The sequence below is a fragment of the Oncorhynchus gorbuscha genome, unplaced genomic scaffold (assembly GCF_021184085.1).
Source record: "Oncorhynchus gorbuscha isolate QuinsamMale2020 ecotype Even-year unplaced genomic scaffold, OgorEven_v1.0 Un_scaffold_4065, whole genome shotgun sequence".
NCBI classification, from domain to species: Eukaryota; Metazoa; Chordata; class Actinopteri; order Salmoniformes; family Salmonidae; genus Oncorhynchus; species Oncorhynchus gorbuscha.
The window spans coordinates 23861-39431 of record NW_025748171.1 but is presented as its reverse complement, the minus strand read 5'-3'; the positions used below and the strand labels follow the sequence as shown (position 1 = coordinate 39431).

General features: G+C 54.4%; 1 protein-coding gene across 1 annotated transcript in view; it reads left to right on the top strand.

Moving 5' to 3' along the window:
* Nucleotides 1-590: 590 nt before the first annotated feature.
* Nucleotides 591-15571, top strand: part of LOC124028346 (LIM domain only protein 7-like) — a gene marked incomplete at its 3' end in the record, with an annotated part of 36877 nt that continues 21896 nt past the window's right edge. The window contains exons 1-4 of the mRNA XM_046340451.1: nt 591-774; nt 1331-1470; nt 1580-2936; nt 11319-11582. Coding sequence (XP_046196407.1) covers nt 688-774; nt 1331-1470; nt 1580-2936; nt 11319-11582 — 1848 coding nt within the window. The remainder of the gene's footprint in view (nt 775-1330; nt 1471-1579; nt 2937-11318; nt 11583-15571) is intronic.

The window sequence follows — 15571 nt, the reverse complement described above, 5'->3', positions numbered from 1 at the left end:
GCGGCGCAGTCTGCTGGCTTGGCGCGGCGCAGTCTGCTGGCTTGGCGCGGCGCAGTCTGCTGGCTTGGCGCGGCGCAGTCTGCTGGCTTGGCGCGAGCGCAGTCTGCTGGCTTGGCGCGGCGCAGTCTGCTGGCTTGGCGCGGCGCAGTCTGCTGGCTTGGCGCGCCGACGCAGTCTGCTGGCTTGGCGCGGCGCAGTCTGCTGGCTTGGCGCGGCGCAGTCTGCTGGCAGCGCGGCGCAGTCTGCTGGCTTGGCGCGGCGCAGTCTGCTGGCCCAGCGCGGCGCAGTCTGCTGGCAGCGCGGCGCAGTCTGCTGGCTTGGCGCGGCGCAGTCTGCTGGCAGCGCGAGCGCAGTCTGCTGGCTTGGCGCGGCGCAGTCTGCTGGCAGCGCGGCGCAGTCTGCTGGTTGGCGCGGCGCAGTCTGCTGGCTTGGCGCGGCGCAGTCTGCTGGCTTGGCGCGGCGCAGTCTGCTGGCTTGGCGCGGCGCAGTCTGCTGGCTTGGTGGAATGTTGGACAACGTAATATACGATGACATCCTGATCATCAATCTGCAGTGTTCTCTCTCGCTCGTCTTTCACTTCTCTCTCGTCTCCTTTGCTCTCTTCATGACAACAGGAGCAAATCATTGAATGACATCAGGCGGTTCCCGTCGCCCACGCAAGTGGTGCGCCAGGTTTCTGAGGGTGGCATGGAGCTGAGCCCCAGCGCCGTGAGCCAAGACCAGCTGCAGATGGTCAGAGCCCGGGTCCACGAGAGTGAGGCAAAGTGGCACAACGTTAGTCCACACACACATGCATCCATTACCTGTACCATCCTGACCGGTAGAACTACCCACCTGTACCATCCTACCTGTACCATCCTGACCGGTAGAACTACCCACCTGTACCATCCTGACCGGTAGAACTACCCACCTGTACCATCCTGACCGGTAGAACTACCCTCCTGTACCATCCTGACCGGTAGAACTACCCTCCTGTACCATCCTGACCGGTAGAACTACCCTCCTGTACCATCCTGACCGGTAGAACTACCCTCCTGTACCATCCTGACCGGTAGAACTACCCTCCTGTACCATCCTGACCGGTAGAACTACCCTCCTGTACCATCCTGACCGGTAGAACTACCCACCTGTACCATCCTGACCGGTAGAAATACCCACCTGTACCATCCTGAACGGTAGAACTACCCACCTGTCCCATCCTGACCGGTAGAACTCCCCTGGAGGTCTTCACTGGGTTAATTGTTGCCGCTACAAATGAATTCAACAGCAGTTCTTGTCTTTGTCGTGATTAATCTTGTTTTAAGTGTCTCCCCCCCCTACCTCCTGTCAGGACCTGACCAAGTGGAAGCTCCGGCGGCACAGGTCTAACTGTGACCTGCGGAGGAAGATGCAGGAGAGGGACAACATCGTCCTGATGGCCAACGCAGGGGTCGGTACAGTCGGGACATTCAAGAGTCTGCAAGAGGACAGGTAAGGGAACGGACATGGAAGACTGACTTAAATAACTTTATAGTAGTGTGTCTGCTTGCCCATTCTGGTGTGCTATTCATATGTTTCCTCTCTTCATCTGGTATCACAGGGAAGAGGATGAGGAGTCCCTATGCAGCAATGGCCACAAGGTCTCTCCGCCCACCTCGTTCAAGGAGGGTTCCCTGGTGTTCCGACCCCACACCAGAGCCCCCACCTCAGTAAGTGAGGGTTCCCTGGTGCTACGACCCCACACCAGAGCTCCACTGGCCCTCAGCTCCTCCGTGGAGTCACCCTACAGCCCCGTAGCGTCGGAACCCTTCACCGCCCCCAGCGTGACCCTCCAGGGACCCGGAGCCGTGCCCCAATCAGAGCCCCTCGTCCTAGGGGGGAGGAGTCACACACCGGTGGAGCCAGACGGAGCTGGAGGATTAGTCACTTTCCCCAACTCTGCGTCTCCCATCTCCTCCCAGACCATCTCTAGCCCAGCTCTCTTCATCTCCACTGGACGAGACCACAACGTCTCCTTGCTCTCAAACGGGATCCCGACGACCCTCCCTGGATCTAGCTCCAGTCTTACTATTGGTACCAGTTCTTCTCTAACTACCTCTGACCCGGTGAGCGGTACCGGCTCTAACCTAACCAGCGGTACCGTCTCTAACCTGACCAGCGGAACCGGCTCTAACCTAGCCAGCGGAACCGGCTCTAACCTAGCCAGCGGAACCGGCTCTAACCTGGCCAGCGGAACCGGCTCTAACCTAGCCAGCGGAACCGGCTCTAACCTGGCCAGCGGAACCGGCTCTAACCTGGCCAGCGGAACCGGCTCTAACCTGGCCAGCGGTACCGGCTCTAACCTGGCCAGCGGTACCGGCTCTAACCTGGCCAGCGGTACCGGCTCTAACCTAGCCAGCGGTACCGGCTCTAACCTAGCCAGCGGTACCGGCTCTAACCTAGCCAGCGGTACCGGCTCTAACCTAGCCAGCGGTACCGGCTCTAACCTAGCCAGCGGTACCGGCTCTAACCTAGCCAGCGGTACCGGCTCCAACCTGACCAGCGGAACCGGCTCCAACCTGACCAGCGGATCCGGCTCTAACCTAGCCAGCGGTACCGACTCTAACCTGACCAGCGGATCCGGCTCTAACCTGACCAGCGGTACCGGCTCTAACCTGACCAGCGGTATCGGCTCCTGTGCCTCCATGGACATCCCAGAACACGCCCTCATCTCCACTGTAGAGTCCCTGACCTCGGTGGGAGCCTCGGGTCATGTCTCAGCTCCCCAACAGCAGGAGCTTTCCCTCTACAGGTACAGCTCCAGGGGTCTGGGAGGAAGAGGAAGAGGGGCATCTGCCTCTCTCCCCAGGGGATATCGCCGGTCTGAGGGCTCTTCGTCCTGCCTCTCTGCCGGCTTCACCCCCCGACCGTTTGGAGCCAAGTCCTCCAGAGTGTCCTCACTACCCAGGCTCTACAATGTGAGGAATGCCTCTGTCCCCCCGTCTCTCCCTCTGTCCTCTCCCCCGTCTCCCCTCTGTCCCTCTCTGTCCCCGTCTCTCTCCCTCTGTCCCCCCCGTCTCTCCCTCTGTCCCCCTCTCCCTCTGTCCCCCCCCTCTCTCCTCTGTCTCCCCCCTCTCTCCCTCTGTCCCCCCCCTCTCTCCCTCTGTCCCCCCCCGTCTCTCCCTCTGTCCCCCCTCCTCCCTCTGTCCCCCCCTCTGTCCCTCCCCCTCTGTCTCCCCCTCTGTCCCCCTCCCCCCCGTCTCTCCCTCTTTCCCTCCCCCCGTCTCCCCTCTTTCCCTCCCCTGTCTCTCCCCTCCCCTCCCCCCGTCTCTCCCTCTGTCTCCCCCCCTCTCCCCTGTCTCTCCCCCCGTCTCTCCCTCTGTCCCTCCCCCGTCTCTCCCTCTGTCCCTCCCCCGTCTCTCCCTCTGTCCCTCCCCCCGTCTCTCCCCTGTCCTCCCCCAGTCTCTCCCTCTGTCTCTCCCCCCGTCTCTCCCTCTGTCTCTGTCCCTTCATTTTGTACAGTGTGTTTCAGTACCTCTGTCCCCCCTCCCCTGTCTCTCCCTAATGCCCCCTTCCCCAGTGTGTTTCTACCTCTGTCCCTCCCCCCTCTCTCCCTCTAATCCCCCTTCATTCTCTGTTTCTGTCCTGTCCCCCCCTCCCTCTGTCTCTGTGACTAATCCCTCCTTCCATCTCAGTGTGTTTCTCCTCTGTCCCCCTTCCTCTGTCTCTCCCTCTGTCCCCCTCCTCTGTCTCTCCCTCTGTCCTTTCTTTGTCTCTCCCCTGTCCCCCCTTGTCTCTCCCTCTGTCCCTCCCCCTGTCTCCCTCTGTCCCCTCCCCTGTCTCTCCTCTGTCCCCCCTCCCTGTCTCTCCCTCTGTCCCCCCCCCTGTCTCTCCTCTGTCCCCCTCCTGTCTCTCCTCTGTCCCCCCCTCCCTGTCTCTCCCTCTGTCCCCCCTCCCCTGTCTCTCCCTCTGTCCCCCCTCGCTCTGTCCCTCTGACTAATCCCCCTTCATTTGTACAGTGTTTCTCCCTCTGTCCCCCCCCTGTCTCTCCCTCTGTCCCTCCCCCCGTTTCTAGTGTTTCTGTCCCTGTCCCCCTCTGTCTCTGAGACTAATGCCCCCTTCTGTGTTTCAGTACCTCTGTCCCCCCTCCCTCTGTCTCTGTGACTAATGCCCCTTCATTTGTACAGTGTGTTTCAGTACCTCTGTCCCCCTCCCCCTGTCTCTCCCTCTGTCCCCCCTCCCTCTGTCTCTCTAATGCCCCCTTCTGTTGTACTGTGTTTCAGTACCTCTGTCCCCCCTCCCTCTGTCCTCTGTGACCCCCCTTCATTTCAGCGTGTTTCAGTCCTCTGTCCCCCGTCTCTCCCTCTGTCCCCCTCCCTCTGTCTCTGTCTAATGCCCCCTTCATTTGTACAGTGTTTCAGTCCCTCTGTCCCCCCTCTGTCTCTGTGACTAATGCCCCTTCATTTGTACAGTGTGTTTCAGTACCTCTGTCCCCCCCCTCCCTCTGTCTCTGTGACTGTCCCTTCCAGTGTGTTTCAGTACCTCTGTCCCCCTCCCTCTGTCTCTCCTAATGCCCCCTTCATTTGTACAGTGTTTCAGTACCTCTCCCCCCTGTCTCTGTGACTAATGCCCCTTCATTTGTACAGTGTTTCCCTCTGTCCCCCCTGTCTCTGTGACTAATGCCCCCTTCATTTGTACAGTGTTTCAGTACCTCCCCCCTCTCTGTCTCTGTGACTAATGCCCCCTCATTTGTACAGTGTTTCCCTCTGTCCCCCCTCCCTCTGTCTCTGTGACTAATCCCCCTTCATTTGTACAGTGTGTTTCAGTACCTCTGTCCCCCCTCCCTCTGTCTCTCCCTCTGTCCCCCCTGTCTCTCCCTCTGTCCTCCTCTGTCTCTGTGACTAATGCCCCCTTCATTTGTACAGTGTGTTTCAGTACCTCTGTCCCCCCCGTCTCTCCCCTGTCTCTGTGACTAATGCCCCTTCATTTGTACAGTGTTTCCCTCTGTCCCTCCCTCTGTTCCCCTGTCCCCCCTCCCTCTGTCTCTGTGACTAATGCCCCTTCATTTGTACAGTGTGTTTCAGTACCTCTGTCCCCCTGTCTCTCCCTCTGTGTCTCTCCCTCTGTCCCTCTGTCTCTCCATCTGTCCCCCTCCCTCTGTCCCTCTGTCCCCCTCCCTCTGTCCCCCTGTCTCTCTCCCTCTGTCCCCTGTCCCTCCCCCTGTCCCCTGTCCCTCTGTCCCCCCTCCCTCTGTCCCCCCTCCCCCTGTCTCTCCCTCTGTCCCCCTCTGTCCCCCCTGTCTCTCCCTCTGTCCCCTGTCTCTCCCTCTGTCCCCCTCTGTCCCCCTGTCTCCCCTCTGTCCCCCCGTCTCTCCCTCTGTCCCCCTCCCTCTGTCTCTCCCTCTGTCCCCCCGTCCTCCCTCTGTCCCCCTCCCTCTGTCTCTGTGACTAATGCCCCCTTCATTTGTACAGTGTTTCAGTCCCTCTGTCCCCCTCTGTCTCTGTGACTAATGCCCCCTTCATTTGTACAGTGCGTTTCAGTACCTCTGTCCCCCCCTGTCTCTCCTCTGTCCCCTCTGTCTCTCCCTCTGTCCCCCTGTCTCTCCCTCTGTCCCCCTCTGTCTCTCCCTCTGTGATCTCCCTCTGTCCCCCTCCTCCCGTCTCTCCCTCTGTCCCCCCGTCTCTCCCTCTGTCCCCCTCCCTCTGTCTCTGTGACTAATGCCCCTTCATTTGTACAGTGTTTCAGTACCTCTGTCCCCCTGTCTCTGTGAATAATGCCCCCTTCATTTGTACAGTGTGTTTCAGTACTTCTGTCCCCCCTCCCTCTGTCTCTCACTCTGTCTCTGACTAATGCCCCCTTCATTTGTACAGTGTTTCAGTACCTCTGTCCCCCCTCCCTCTGTCTCTGTGACTAATGCCCCCTTCATTTGTACAGTGTGTTTCAGTACCTCTGTCCCCCCTCCCTCTGTCTCTCCCTCTGTCCCCCTGTCTCTCCCTCTGTCCCCCCCTCCTCTGTCTCTGACTAATGCCCCCTTCATTTGTACAGTGTTTCAGTACCTCTGTCCCCCTCCTCTGTCTCTGTGACTAATGCCCCCTTCATTTGTACAGTGTTTCCCTCTGTCCCCTCCCTCTGTCTCTGTGACTAATGCCCCCTTCATTTGTACAGTGTTTCAGTACCTCTGTCCCCCTCCCTCTGTCTCTGTGACTAATGCCCCCTTCATTTGTACAGTGTTTCAGTACCTCTGTCCCCCAGTACCTCTGTCCCTCCCTCTGTCTCTGTGACTAATGCCCCTTCATTTGTACAGTGTTTCAGTACCTCTGTCCCCCCTCCCTCTGTCTCTCCCTCTGTCCCCCCTGTCTCTCCCTCTGTCCCCCTCCCTCTGTCTCTGTGACTAATGCCCCCTTCATTTGTACAGTGTGTTTCAGTACCTCTGTCCCCCCCCTCTCCCCTCTGTGTCTCTCCCTCTGTCCCTAATGCCTCTCCCTCTGTTTGTCTCTCCTCTGTGTCTCTCCCTCTGTCCCCCCGTCTCTCCCTCTGTCCCCCCGTCTCTCCCTCTGTCCCCCCCGTCTCTCCCTCTCTTGTGATTGTCTCTCCCTCTGTCCCCCTGTCTCTCCCTCTGTCCCCCTCCCCGTCTCTCCCTGTCCCCCTCTCTGTCTCTGTGACTAATGCCCCCTTCATTTGTACAGTGTTTCAGTACCTCTGTCCCCCCTCCCTCTGTCCCCCTGTCCCCCTCCCTCTTCCCCCTGTCTCTCCTCTGTCCCCCTGTCTCTCCCTCTATCCCCCCTGTCTCTCACTCTGTCCCCCCCTGTCTCTCCCTCTGTCCCCCCCTGTCTCTCCCTCTGTCCCCCTGTCTCTCCCTCTGTCCCCCCTGTCTCTCCCTCTGTCCCCTCCCCTGTTCTCCTCTGTCCCCCCTGTCTCCCCTCTGTCCCCCTGTCTCTCCCTGGTCCCCCCTGTCTCTCCCTCTGTCCCCCCTGTCTCTCCCTCTATCTCTGACTAATGCCCCCTTCATTTGTACAGTGTGTTTCAGTACCTCTGTCCCCCCTCCCTGTCTCTCCCTCTGTCCCCCCTGTCTCTCCCTCTGTCCCCCGTCTCTCCCTCTGTCCCCCCTGTCTCTCCCTCTATCTCTGACTAATGCCCCCTTCATTTGTACAGTGTTTCAGTCCCTCTGTCTCTGTGACTAATGCCCCCTTCATTTGTACAGTGTTTCAGTACCTCTGTTCCCCCCTCTGTCTCTGACTAGCCCCCTTCATTTGTACAGTGTGTTTCAGTACTTCTGTCCTCCCTCTGTCTCTGTGACTTGCCCCCTTCATTTGTACAGTGTTTCAGTACCTCTGTCCCCCCCTCCCTCTGTCTCTGTGACTAAGCCCCCTTCATTTGTACAGTGGAGTACCTCTGTCCCCCTCCCTCTGTCTCTGTGACTAATGCCCCTTCATTTGTACAGTGTGTTTCAGTACCTCTGTCCCCCCTCCCTCTGTCTCTGTGACTAATGCCCCCTTCATTTGTACAGTGTTTCAGTACCTCTGCCCCCTGTCTCTGTGACTAATGCCCCCTTCATTTGTACAGTGTTTCAGTACCTCTGTCCCCCTGTCTCTGTGACTAATGCCCCCTTCATTTGTACAGTGTTTCAGTACCTCTGCCCCCCTCCCTCTGTCTCTGTGACTAATGCCCCCTTCATTTGTACAGTATTTCAGTCCTCTGTCCCCCCTCCCTCTGTCTCTGTGACTAATGCCCCCTTCATTTGTACAGTGTGTTTCAGTACCTCTGTCCCCCTCCCTCTGTCTCTCCCTCTGTCCCCCCCCTGTCTCTCCCTCTGTCCTCCCTCTGTCTCTGTGACTAATGCCCCCTTCATTTGTACAGTGTGTTTCAGTACCTCTGTCCCCCCGTCTCTCCTCTGTCTCTGTGACTAATGCCCCCTTCATTTGTACAGTGTTTCAGTACCTCTGTCCCCCCTCCCTCTGTTCCCCTGTCCCCCCTCCCTCTGTCTCTGTGACTAATGCCCCCTTCATTTGTACAGTGTGTTTCAGTACCTCTGTCCCACCCCTGTCTCTCCCTCTGTCCCCCCCGTCTCTCCCTCTGTCCCTCTGTCTCTCCATCTGTCCCCCCTCCCTCTGTCCCCCTGTCCCCCCTCCCTCTGTCCCCCCTGTCTCTCCCTCCCTCTGTCCCCCCTCCCTCTGTCCCCCCTCCCTCTGTCTCTCCCTCCCTCTGTCCCCCTCCCTCTGTCCCCCCCTGTCTCTCCCTCTGTCCCCCTGTCTCTCCCTCTGTCCCCCCGTCTCTCCCTCTGTCCCCCCGTATCTCCCTCTGTCCCCCCTCCCTCCCGTATCTCCCTCTGTCCCCCTCCCTCCCGTCTCTCCCTCTGTCCCCCCCGTCTCTCCCTCTGTCCCCCTCCCTCTGTCTCTGTGACTAATGCCCCTTCATTTGTACAGTGTTTGAGTCCCTCTGTCCCCCCCTCCCTCTGTCTCTGTGACTAATGCCCCTTCATTTGTACAGTGCGTTTCAGTACCTCTGTCCCCCCCTGTCTCTCCCTCTGTCCCCCCCTGTCTCTCCCTCTGTCCCCCCGTATCTCCCTCTGTCCCCCCTCCCTCCCGTCTCTCCCTCTGTCCCCCCGTCTCTCCCTCTGTCCCCCTCCCTCTGTCTCTGTGACTAATGCCCCCTTCATTTGTACAGTGTTTCAGTACCTCTGTCCCCCTGTCTCTGTGAATAATGCCCCCTTCATTTGTACAGTGTTTCAGTACCTCTGTCCCCCCCCCCTCTGTCTCTGACTAATGCCCCCTTCATTTGTACAGTGTGTTTCAGTACTTCTGTCCCCCCTCCCTCTGTCTCTCACTCTGTCTCTGACTAATGCCCCCTTCATTTGTACAGTGTTTCAGTACCTCTGTCCCCCCTCCCTCTGTCTCTGTGACTAATGCCCCCTTCATTTGTACAGTGTTTCAGTACCTCTGTCCCCCTCCGTCTGTCTCTGTGACTAATGCCCCCTTCATTTGTACAGTGTTTCAGTACCTCTGTCCCCCCTCCCTCTGTCTCTGTGACTAATGCCCCCTTCATTTGTACAGTGTGTTTCAGTACCTCTGTCCTCCCTCTGTCTCTGTGACTAATGCCCCTTCATTTGTACAGTGTGTTTCAGTACCTCTGTCCCCCCGTCTCTCCCTCTGTCCCCCCGTCTCTCCCTCTGTCTCTGTGACTAATGCCCCTTCATTTGTACAGTGTGTTTCAGTACCTCTGTCCCCCTCCCTCTGTCTCTGTGACTAATGCCCCCTTCATTTGTACAGTGTGTTTCAGTACCTCTGTCCCCCCTCCCTCTGTCTCTGTGACTAATGCCCCTTCATTTGTACAGTGTGTTTCAGTACCTCTGTCCCCCAACTGTCTCTCCCTCTGTCCCCCCCGTCTCTCCCTCTGTCCCCCCTCCCTCTGTCTCTGTGACTAATGCCCCCTTCATTTGTACAGTGTTTCAGTACCTCTGTCCCCCTCCCTCTGTCCCCCCTTCCTCTGTCTCTGACTAATGCCCCCTTCATTTGTACAGTGCGTTTCAGTATTATTCAGTTGTACACTACATCTCTTGTGATTGGATGCTCCTGTGTTCACTGTCTGTGTATCTAAATACTACTGCCTCCTTTCAATGTGGTCTTGGTACTTGTAGTTCTCCCTGGTAGTATGTGGAGGGAGAGGTGGTCTTGGTACTTGTAGTTCTCCTTGGTAGTATGTGGAGGGAGAGGTGGTCTTGGTACTTGTAGTATGTATGAGGGAGAGGTGTGGGTGGTCTTGGTGCTTGTAGTTCTCATTGGTAGTATGTGGAGGGAGAGGTGGTCTTGGTACTTGTAGTTCTCCTTGGTAGTATGTGGAGGGAGAGGTGGTCTTGGTACTTGTAGTTCTCCCTGGTAGTATGTGGAGGGAGAGGTGTGGGTGGTCTTGGTACTTGTAGTTCTCCTTGGTAGTATGTGGAGGGAGGTGGTCTTGGTACTTGTAGTATGTATGAGGGAGAGGTGTGGGTGGTCTTGGTACTTGTAGTTCTCATTGGTAGTATGTGGAGGGAGAGGTGGTCTTGGTACTTGTAGTTCTCCTTGGTAGTATGTGGAGGGAGAGGTGGTCTTGGTACTTGTAGTTCTCCTTGGTAGTATGTGGAAGGAGGTGTGTGTGTGTGTGTGTGTGTGTGTGGGTGGTCTTGGTACTTGTAGTATGTGGAGGGAGAGGTGGTCTTGGTACTTGTAGTTCTCCTTGGTAGTATGTGAAGGGAGAGGTGGTCTTGGTACTTGTAGTTCTCCTTGGTAGTATGTGGGGGGAGAGGTGTGGGTGGTCTTGGTACTTGTAGTTCTCATTGGTAGTATGTATGAGGGAGAGGTGTGGGTGGTCTTGGTACTTGTAGTTCTCATTGGTAGTATGTGGAGGGAGAGGTGTGGGTGGTCTTGGTACTTGTAGTTCTCCTTGGTAGTATGTGGAGGGAGAGGTGGTCTTGGTACTTGTAGTTCTCATTGGTAGTATGTGGAGGGAGATGTGTGTGGTCTTGTTACCGTGTGCTTCCTGATCCTCTTCCATCTCCTATGAATGATGCAATAGTATAACAGGAGACTGCTGGCTGACTCACTGCCCAGCCTGAGGCCCAATGGCACCCTATTCCCTATAGAGGGCGGCAGGTAGCCTAGTGGTTAGTGTAGAGGCGGCAGGTAGCCTAGTGGTTAGAGTGTAGGGGCGGCAGGTAGCCTAGTGGTTAGAGTGTAGGGGCGGCAGGTAGCCTAGTGGTTAGAGTGTAGGGGCGGCAGGTAGCCTAGTGGTTAGTGTAGGGGCGGCAGGTAGCCTAGTGGTTAGTGTAGGGGCGGCAGGTAGCCTAGTGGTTAGAGTGTAGGGGCGGCAGGTAGCCTAGTGGTTAGAGTGTAGGGGCGGCAGGTAGCCTAGTGGTTAGAGTGTAGGGGCGGCAGGTAGCCTAGTGGTTAGAGTGTAGGGGCGGCAGGTAGCCTAGTGGTTAGAGTGTAGGGGCGGCAGGTAGCCTAGTGGTTAGAGTGTAGGGGCGGCAGGTAGCCTAGTGGTTAGAGTGTAGGGCGGCAGGTAGCCTAGTGGTTAGAGTGTAGGGCGGCAGGTAGCCTAGTGGTTAGAGTGTAGGGCGGCAGGTAGCCTAGTGGTTAGAGTGTAGAGGCGGCAGGTAGCCTAGTGGTTAGAGTGTAGGGCGGCAGGTAGCCTAGTGGTTAGAGTGTAGGGGCGGCAGGTAGCCTAGTGGTTAGAGTGTAGGGGCGGCAGGTAGCCTAGTGGTTAGAGTGTAGGGGCGGCAGGTAGCCTAGTGGTTAGAGCGCTGGGGCGGCAGCCTATTCCCTATACTGTAAAACACCTATCGTACGACTGACCCTGTAAAACTCTGCCCTGTCTTCTACCTACAGTTGGAGAAGACTGCTCCCACCCGCCCCCAGAAAATGGTCACGATCTCAGAGGTTGCTGTCAGGGCTCAGCCCTGGGCCACAGCCAATCGGAGCAGTGTGAACCAGGAAGTAGAGGAGGGTGGGAGTCAGACCCAGCCCTCCATCCTGAAGACCAGTGTGGTTCCTGGACCTGCCACCCACCCCAAACCCAGCCAGAAGGGACCCTTACCCCCTTCTCTCCTGCCCAGCCTTCCTGTCTCAGTCAGACAGAATGGCTCTGCACAGGTGAGCTCAACACCTTGTGAAACACATCATCTGTACCTGGACTCTCATAACTAAGGCCAGCGTTCTACCCAACTGTTTATTACACCTTTATTTAACCAGGTCGGCCAGTTGAGAACACCTTTATTTAACCCAGGTCGGCCAGTTGAGAACACCTTTATTTAACCAGGTAGGCTAGTTGAGAACACCTTTATTTAACCCAGGTCGGCCAGTTGAGAACACCTTTATTTAACCAGGTAGGCTAGTTGAGAACACCTTTATTTAACCAGGTAGGCTAGTTGAGAACTCCTTTATTTAACCAGGTAGGCTAGTTGAGAACACCTTTATTTAACCAGGTAGGCCAGTTGAGAACACCTTTATTTAACCAGGTAGGCTAGTTGAGAACACCTTTATTTAACCCAGGTCGGCCAGTTGAGAACACCTTTATTTAACCAGGTAGGCTAGTTGAGAACACCTTTATTTAACCCAGGTCGGCCAGTTGAGAACACCTTTATTTAACCAGGTAGGCTAGTTGAGAACACCTTTATTTAACCCAGGTCGGCCAGTTGAGAACACCTTTATTTAACCAGGTAGGCTAGTTGAGAACACCTTTATTTAACCCAGGTCGGCCAGTTGAGAACACCTTTATTTAACCAGGTAGGCTAGTTGAGAACACCTTTATTTAACCCAGGTCGGCCAGTTGAGAACACCTTTATTTAACCAGGTAGGCTAGTTGAGAACACCTTTATTTAACCAGGTAGGCTAGTTGAGAACTCCTTTATTTAACCAGGTAGGCTAGTTGAGAACACCTTTATTTAACCAGGTAGGCTAGTTGAGAACACCTTTATTTAACCAGGTAGGCTAGTTGAGAACACCTTTATTTAACCAGGTAGGCTAGTTGAGAACACCTTTATTTAACCCAGGTCGGCCAGTTGAGAACACCTTTATTTAACCAGGTAGGCTAGTTGAGAACACCTTTATTTAACCCAGGTCGGCCAGTTGAGAACACCTTTATTTAACCAGGTAGGCTAGTTGAGAACACCTTTATTTAACCAGGTAGGCTAGTTGAGAACACCTTTATTTAACCAGGTAGGCTAGTTGAGAACACCTTTATTTAACCCAGGTCGGCCAGTTGAGAACACCTTTATTTAACCAGGTAGGCTAGTTGAGAACACCTTTATTTAACCAGGTAGGCTAGTTGAGAACACCTTTATTTAACCCAGGTCGGCCAGTTGAGAACACCTTTATTTAACCAGGTAGGTTAGTTGAGAACAAGTTCTCATTTACAACTGCGACCTGGTCAAGATAAAGCAAAGCAGTGCGATACAAACACAATAGGAAAGTCGGCACATGAGGTAGGATTACAATCTAGCAATTACACTGGAGTGGTACATGTTGCAGAAGATAAATGTGCAAGTAGAGATACTGGGGTGCAAAGGAGCATAATAACAATTTGGGGATGAGATAGTTGGTTGGGCTATTTACAGATTGGCTGTGTCCTGTAGAGGTGCAGTGATCTGTAAGCTGCTCTGACAGCTGATGCTTAAAGTTAGAGAGGGAGATACGAGTCTCCAGCTTCAATGATTTTTTTTTTTGCAGTTCGTTCCAGTCATTGGAAGGAAAGGCGGCTAAAGGAGGAATTGGCTTTGGGGATGACCAGTGAGATATACCTGCTGGAGCTCGTGCTACGAGTGGGTGCTGCTATGTTGACCAGTGAGCTGAGATGAGGAGGGGCTTTACCTAGCAGAGACTTATAGATGACCTGGAGCAAGTGGGTTTGGTGACAAATATGTAGCGAGGGCCTGCCAACGAGAGCGTACAGGTCGCAGTGGTGTGTAGTATATGGGGCTTTGGTGACAAAACGGATGGCATTGTGAAGACTGCATCCAATGTGCTGAGTAGAGTGTTGGAGACTTTTGTAAATGACATCGCCGAAGTCAAGGATCGGTAGGATAGTCAGTTGTACGAGGGTATGTTTTGCAGCATGAGTGAAAGAGGCTTTGTTGCGATATAGGAAGCCAGTTCTAGATTTAATTTTGGATTGGAGATGTTTAAGATGTTTAATGTGAATCTAGAAGGAGAGTTTAGTCTAACCAGACATCTAGGTATTTGTAGTTGGTATTTGGTAGACATATATTTGTAGACATATTCTAAGTCAGAACCGTCTAGAGTAGTGATGCTAGACGGGCGGGCAGTGATCGGTTGAAGAGCATGCATTTAGTTTTACTTGCATTTAAGAGCAGTTGGAGTCCACGGAAGGAGAGTTGTATGTCATTGAAGCTCGTCTGGAGGTTAGTTAACACAGTGTCCAACGAAGGGCCAGAGGTATACAGAATGGTGTCGTCTGCGTAAGAGGTGGATCAGAGAATCACCAGCAGCAAGAGCGACATCATTGATATATACAGAGAAAATAGTCTGCCCGATAATTGAACCCTGAGGCAGACTGCCAGAGGTCCGGACAACAGACCCTCCGATTTTACACACTGAACTCTATCAGAGAAGTAGTTGGTGAACCAGGCGAGGCAGTCATTTGAGAATCAAGGCTGTTGAGTCTGCCGATGAGGATGTGGTGATTGACATAGTCAAAAGCCTTGGCCAGGTCAATGAATTCGGCTACACAGTTCTCTTATCGATGGTGGTTATCATTTAGGCCCTTGCGCGTGGCTGAGGTGCACCTGTGACCAGCTCTGAAACCAGATTGCATAGCGGAGAAGGTACGGTGGGATTCTAAATAGTTGATCTGTTTTGTTACTTGGCTTTCAAAGACCTTCGAGAGGCAGGGTAGGATGGATATAGGTCTGTATCAGTTTCGGTCTTCAGTGTCTCCCCCTTTGAGGAGGGGGAAGACCGCTGGAGTTTTCCAGTCTTTTGGATCTCTTGACTATATGAAAGAGGGGTTGAACAGGCTAGTAATAGGGGTTGCAACAATTGCGGCGGATAATTTTAGAAAGAGAGGGGCTAGATTGTCTAGCCCGGCTGAATTGTAGGGGTCCAGATTTTGCAGCTCTTTCAGAACATCCGGGTTTTTGGGTGAAGGGGAAATGGGGAGGCTTGGGCAGGTTGCTGTGGGGGATGCAGAGCTGCTGACCGCTATGGGGTAGCCAGGTGGAAAGCATGACCAGCCGTAGAAAAATGCTTATTGAAATTCTCTATCGTAGTGTTATCGGTGGTGTCAGTGTTTCCTAGCCTCAGTGCAGTGGGCAGCTGCATGGATTTTAGGTTCCCCTGAACTTTTTCAGAGTTTGTGCTACAGGATGCTAATTTCTGATAAAAGCTAGCCTTTGCTTTCCTAACTGCCTGTGTATATTGGTTCCTAACTTCCCTGAAAAGTTGCGTCTCGCGGGGGCTATTCGATGCTAATGCAGTACGCCACAGGATGTTTTTGTGCTGGTCAAGAGCAGTCAGGTCTGGAGTGAACCAAGGGCTATATCTGTTCCTAGTTTTACATTTTTTGAATGGAGCATGCTTATTTAAGTTGGTGAGGAAAGTATTTTTAAAGAATAACCAGGTATCCTCTACTGACGGGTTGAGGTCAATATCCTTACAGGAGACCCGGGCCAGGTCGATTAGAAAAAGCTGCTCGCAGAAGTGTTTCAGGGAGCGTTTGACAGTGATGAGTGGAGGTCGTTTGACCGCTGACCCATTACGGACGCAGGCAATAAGGCAGTGGTCACTGAGATCCTTGGTTGAAGACAGTAGAGAAATATTTAGAGCAGGTTGGTCAGGATATCTATGAGGGTGCCCGTGTTTACGGATTTGGTGTTGCACCTTGTAGGTTAATTGATAATTTGTGTAAGATTGAGGGTATCTAGATTACAGGATGGCCGGGGGTGTTAAGCATGTCCCAGTTTAGGTCACCTAACAGTACGAGCTCTGAAGATGGATGGGGGAAATCAATTCACTCTGGTGTCCAGAGCACAGCAGAAGGTGTTCTATATAGCAAGCAGCAACGGTGAGAGACTTGTTTCTGAAAAGGTGGCGCTTTTAAAAGTAGAAGCTTGAATTGTTTGGGC